Source organism: Brachionichthys hirsutus, chromosome 8, assembly GCF_040956055.1.
Source record: "Brachionichthys hirsutus isolate HB-005 chromosome 8, CSIRO-AGI_Bhir_v1, whole genome shotgun sequence".
Taxonomy (NCBI): domain Eukaryota; kingdom Metazoa; phylum Chordata; class Actinopteri; order Lophiiformes; family Brachionichthyidae; genus Brachionichthys; species Brachionichthys hirsutus.
In genome coordinates this window covers 11,199,418-11,205,417 of record NC_090904.1, presented here as the reverse complement: position 1 = coordinate 11,205,417, position 6,000 = coordinate 11,199,418, and the positions used below count along the sequence as shown (strand labels likewise).

Here is a 6,000-nt window from a genome sequence, read left to right as displayed (position 1 = left end):
GTAAGAATGCAGGGATTCACGGGCATTTATTATTTAAAGGCGCATGAGACTCGGAGCAAAAGCCAGAATCCACCAGAGCATCGTCTCGGAGGCTTTTTAGTTCAGCACAGTAGCTCGCAGACAGATGTAACATTATTCCAGTGTGCAGAGATAACTGAATTTGAGGCACAGTTGATCAATTTGCTGTGTTTTTCATGCGTCTGACACAGCCTGGTAAAAATTGTAAGCCTTGGGATTGATTCTTCATTTGGTCAAAGCTGTAAGAACTAAGATCATTGTGGATATCACTTGACTTTTCAACAATGGAACCGGATTGATTTTTCGAGACATTAAAATATGGAGGCTAAATAAAAACAACAACTTGCTGAGACCTCATTGCCCCCCAGTCACCTACTTTGGTATGGACTCTTGATGCAAAATGGATTTTAAGGCAGTAGTGTCTCCAAGGTTACTAATATGTGGACATCAGAACTTCCAAAATTAAACCTGGAGCACGGTTTTGACGCTGAAAGAATTACCGAAAGATATCATGCACACAAATTTTCACGTCTCCGTCTGATTGGTCCCTTTTAAAAATTCAGCAGAGGCCAGACGTTTTCAGCCTTTCCCAGCCCTGCCACTGAAGCCCAGGCCTCGTACCAGTCCAGTGGAGGGTGTACATAGAATAGGCTGACTGTAGAGATGGAGGGGGATGGGGCTCTGCAGGCCATGTTTAGACATCACCAGACGAAACAGAGCAGTGCACCAGCGAGAACTGCAGGGAGGTACATCGGGCTGAGTTGAATCGCTCCTGATCCTCGGGCTCCCATACCTGCAACAAAAAAAACCATCAGAGCGGCTCTTGCATAACCAGAAATACCCCTCCAACCAAAGACGGAAAAGTCTGCTGTGCTATCTCCCTAAATTTCATCATAAGAGACATCATAAACCAAAAGCCAACTCTAACTTTTTATTTTTTTTCTCCATATCTACATTACAGCTGTGTAAAAAAAAAGGAGGGGCTATTTAAGTATAGTAAGGGAATAAAGTTTGCATTACATAAAAAAAATAAAAAAAACAGAGCAGCAAACTGAACCGCCTCACAATTCTGCACAGCAGCGGGACGGAAGCACAGAACTGTTTTATATGCTGCGGCGCTGTGCAGCAAGTCAACGAGGAATAATAACCCAATGGCAGAGATGGATGACACTGTGCATGCATTTCTAAAAAGGTTGCTTTTCACAACACAAGTCTATTACACAGTGGTGGGAGAGGACGCGAAGGAGCCAAATGTGTTTGTGCATCCCATTACTATTATTAAATCCTCTCATACGTTTTACCCATGATAAAATTGGATGCGATGGAAGAGTATCTCACTTAATTGTTGGATGTGGATGGGTTCGCTGCCCACACCTTCACCACCCTCGCTCACGGCCTTGATCTGAATTAAGTAGTTGTCACTGGTGGACAGGGTGAGCTCAGCGCTGGTTTTGTTGGTCAAGATGGTTTTGATGTCATTGTAGCGATGCCTCTTCAGCAGCACCTGAGGCAGGAGAGGATGAGGCAGACACAAAGAAGCTCATGGAAAAGCTGCCATCTTTGTTTCTGGAGATGAATCAGAGGCTTGCAGTGAATTGGGACCTACCAAATATCCAGTGACCTTAGACTCTGTCTCCATGGCTACTACAGGATCCCAGTGCAAGGAGAGAGTGGAACCAATCATGGTCCATTGTATGTTGACTGGAGCCTGATCAGGAGCTAGACAAAACAAAACAAAACTAGAAAACGACAATCAGAGATTGCAGACCCTTGCCTCCAATCGACTATTCGATCTTGTGAGACAGTAAACAGGGCTTCCAGATCAGAGGGGCCAAACCTGCTCTAGCTTGCTGCTCCAGAACGTACTACAAGACACTTTCTGGACTCTTTTTCCCATCATGCCATTCGTTTCCCTCCCTCTTAAAGTGACAATTTACAGCACAGGCACAATTCCAGATGTAAAAATAATTCTAGAATCTGGATCCAGATCCGGATCAACGCCATTCTCGGGGAGGACTGAGCCACGGACAGAACCTTGCTTGTGTAATAAAAATTTCAAGTCGATTGGGTTACTAGTTTTTGAGTTATGCGCTCGGACAGACAGACAAACAGACAAACGCACCCAATTGCAATACCCTCGCCTCCCCTTCGGCGAGGGTAATGAGAAACATGGCAAAGTGCGATGGGATGTGCTTTTAATAAAGAAACCGCATTTCATATTGTTTCTCTTTTTTTTGCAAAGACATTTTCAAATTGGTTGATAATTTATCTGGTTTTGTCCGTCTGTATCCATATTTTTACACCGCAGTATATTGATCTTCCAATGCCGCCATATACTTCTCGCCATTTTCCCTCTGAAAGCCGGTCTTCAGCTTAAATGTCAAGAATCTTGTGCCTCATTCACCTGGTTTATCTCAGCAATTGTTCATCTTAAGTACCTAATTTACTGCAATGCCTACTTTTCGCTGCAGGCGAGAGAATACTCACAAGTATTCTGCATAAAACGTGTCAATATTCATATTTTTCATCACAAGATACCTTCATCAGTGAGCTAAATTTAGTTCAATCATTCAAGTTCACAAAAAACAAAAACAAACGCCTTTTATTCTGATAGCTGTTTAACTCTTGAGACTAAAATAATTTACTTAACGCTTAATTCTGCGGCAAACAGTTTTTAAATAACTGGAAAATCACTCAGAGAGCGCAGACCTCCACCAAGCAGCTCATTCCCCTCCTGATTGGATTTACTCCATCCACATGGTGATCTGGATCATCATCAAAAGGTTCTAAATTGTTCTTGGTATCTTTATACACCAACCATGAAAAGTAAAAGTGATCAGAGGTGATGTGTATTTTAAACTGATTGTTGAATTCGTAAATGGGGTGTTCAATGTTAAAATTAAATATTCAGGTTTAAGCACCGGCCACTTTCATTTTAAGCCACACCCATCAAAAATAGAGACAAAGCAATTTTTTTTAGCATAGTTTGTCCTTATTTTCCACTAAACCCACTGCTTTATCTGCATTTTTGCCCCCCCCCCCACAGGGTAAATGGAAAAGTCTTATGTCAGATCCAATTTTGTGAGCGCAGCTAACAAAGGCACGCCACGCCTGTCAAGCTCAGAACAGCAGGGCGTCGTCTAAGAGAGACATTGTTCACAAATAAAGAGCATTTAGAAACCATTTCAATGCTCCTGTGGTACGGACTCACGTGGTTCTTTTGTGGTGGTGTTGATGGGGACCGACTGGGGCCCGGGTCCAGCCGTATTGAAAGCAGCCACAGAAAGATAGTACACTGTGTTCGCCTTCAGCCCTGTGATGCTCACCGACGTGTCGTTCCCAGAGATGCGCACTTTGCCGATGGTATCAGGCTTGGTGTCATCTTCCCAGTATACCACCTATCATGCGTTAGAAACAGTCAAATGCAAGGAGGCAGCTGACTAGATTGTGGTGCATTTCGCTGCATAATTTAAAGTCATATTTCATCATGATATCTGAAATGCTGTTTGTATTACAGAGGGGGGAGATGATGAATAATAAATGTTTCACTGGAGAAGTCTCAATTACTGATTCACATCCCCTCAACCAGCCTGGCTATAAAAACAGCCATTAATGGGTCATGCTGTAACTGACCTCGGAGCAAATATTAAGGATGACTGTTTATTTTCTTCATGAAATCAACCTCAGGTCTTGCTATCAAGAAAATGGGATATTAAAAGTCAAGAGGCGAAGAAAAATCATTCCAATATATATCTATTTTTAAATGCTTTGTGTACCAACAGTTTTCCACTTTCCACAGCAAAACATGCTTCTCTGTTGAAGTTTGCTTTCCTTTAGGCTGTGGGCACAACTGAAGACGTGCGATTAAACAAATGGACTCATTTCCACTCGCAATGAGTTGTCTTCAATATTCAATAGCCACATGCCTGGTATTAAGTAACATAAGAGTGAATAATTCAATTGAAATGCGAAGTCTGCCTCTCTCTTCCTCCCCCCCCCCCTGGTCCTGTTATGAATTATTTCATTTCAAATTGGTTGTCAATTAAATCTGTGCAAGATAAGCATCAGGATGTAATGCAATACAATATTTTGCACAGATCTAACGATGATAACGATAAAACACAATTGAATTGCATTTGCAATTTAACAACTTTTAATTAAAGGTTGAATTCCAGATATGTGTTGTTCACATCTATACTGTTGGTGTAGATACTATTGATATTCAGCAGCTTAAATCCACTTCAGGGCCACATAGAAAAAAAAGGAAGAAGATTCAGTTCTTAAAGGACGTGGCCAGCGCTATGGCAACTGTAGAGCGGAGGGCCAGAGGTGACAGGTATCGAAAGAGCACCGGGGAGGGAAAAAAACGAAAAACCAAACTGCAAAGGCCTCTTTGCATTCTTGAAAGGATGAGGGAATTTCATTTTGCTTTTGTCGCTCTTTGTTGCGCCAAAGTGATTCATGATATTATTACACATAAAACCGCATCGCAGCAGCGACACATTAGAGGATGTGCTTTAAGTAAAAAAAAAGGAGAGTAAATGTTGAATTTGAGAATAACGAAATGAGCTGATGTGCAAACCGCAGGGAAAAGCACAGTTATCGTGTTATTCAAGACAAAAAAAAAACAACAACCAAAAGAACGATGTTGCAGACGGTCGTAACGTACCTCATATCCAAGCACTCGCTCCGCAATGACAGGGAGAGCTTCCCAGATCACTTCAATTTTCACTGCAGACACACTTCTAGTCCTAACCCTCTTAGGAGCTTCGCTGGGGACTGCAGAAATAGAGCGCTGGTGAAAATCCAAAACACTCAGGCAACATCATCAGACACAGTAATAGCAAGGAGAGGAAAGGCACAGAGGCGGCCGGTAGTTTCAGTGAAAAGCTCTTTCCCCAACTCTCTTTTCATGGGATCTGTGGGGAAGACTATCTGCCCAATGAATTCAATTAACAAAAATGCCTCCCTGACAGCACAGTGGGGGGGGTGTAAGTAAGTGTCTGCAAGGATTTCCCGTAATCTACCGGCATGCTAACTGAAATTCCGCGGTCATAGCCGTAAGAGCTTAGATTAGAGTTGGCGCCCGTCAAGTCTGCGTCGTACCTTCCTCTGCTGAGAAAATGGTGGCAATAGTACTGAATGGCCCCTCCCCTCTGTTGTTGTATGCGCCAACTTTGACGTCAAACAGCGAAAAGGGCGGGATGGTGTCGTTGCGAAAGACGTAGCGTCCCACGCCGAGAGAGGACATGACCGCTCGCGTCCAGGTGACTGAGCTCACGGCCCTGAAAGCGATGATGTAGCCGAAGCCGTCTCCATTCTGCAGTTCTTCGGGAACGGGCTGGGAGCGAAACACAAAACTATAGTGATATTAAAACGCATACAGACAAAGAAACAGACAGGCCCGTCTCTGCGCGGCATCCCGTCAAGGGATTCCTCTCCCTTTGCCGTCACCACCTTTCTCGATCACCACCCGTCTTTTTTTCCTCTTTATCTTTTCCTCCAGCATGGCTATTTAATTGTATTTAAAGTGCAAAACTCTTCAGAGGAATGCTCTCAGTCTCCAATTTTGAGGGAAGAAATAGCACCCGGAGACTCAACTGAGTAGAGGTGGCTCGCTCTTATGAGGGCCATAAAATTGCAGCGTTCAATTCTGCACAATTAAGCACAACCATTACCCGGGCTAGGGAGCGAATGGTAAAATGTGACAAATGACTTACCTCCCATGTTATCACTAATTCAGACTTTGTGCCGCCTCCACCTCCGACATCAGTGGGCGCTGTATCGGGAACTGAGAGGTGAAGCCACGAGAGGAGCAATTAGTGCAGTTTACAAAGAACAATGACAGACATCATCAATGCTCATGCGGACTTCGGCCTCTAGTTTGCACCAATAAACAACAATCAATCAGCCTTGATGTTAAACCTGCCCCATCCCGACTCCCTCTAAGCGGTTTGAGCAGCGTTTTTGAATTCTGTCTTT

At 43.5% G+C, this 6,000-nt stretch overlaps 1 protein-coding gene across 1 annotated transcript in view; it reads right to left on the bottom strand.

The window, feature by feature from the left end:
- Positions 1 to 719: 719 nt before the first annotated feature.
- Positions 720 to 6,000, bottom strand: part of cntn3b (contactin 3b) — a 31,478-nt gene continuing 26,197 nt past the window's right edge. Inside the window, exons 16-22 of the mRNA XM_068742847.1 lie at positions 5,739 to 5,809; positions 5,125 to 5,359; positions 4,688 to 4,797; positions 3,230 to 3,416; positions 1,625 to 1,737; positions 1,357 to 1,522; positions 720 to 811 (exon numbers count right to left, since the gene is read on the bottom strand). Coding sequence (XP_068598948.1) covers positions 720 to 811; positions 1,357 to 1,522; positions 1,625 to 1,737; positions 3,230 to 3,416; positions 4,688 to 4,797; positions 5,125 to 5,359; positions 5,739 to 5,809 — 974 coding nt within the window. The remainder of the gene's footprint in view (positions 812 to 1,356; positions 1,523 to 1,624; positions 1,738 to 3,229; positions 3,417 to 4,687; positions 4,798 to 5,124; positions 5,360 to 5,738; positions 5,810 to 6,000) is intronic.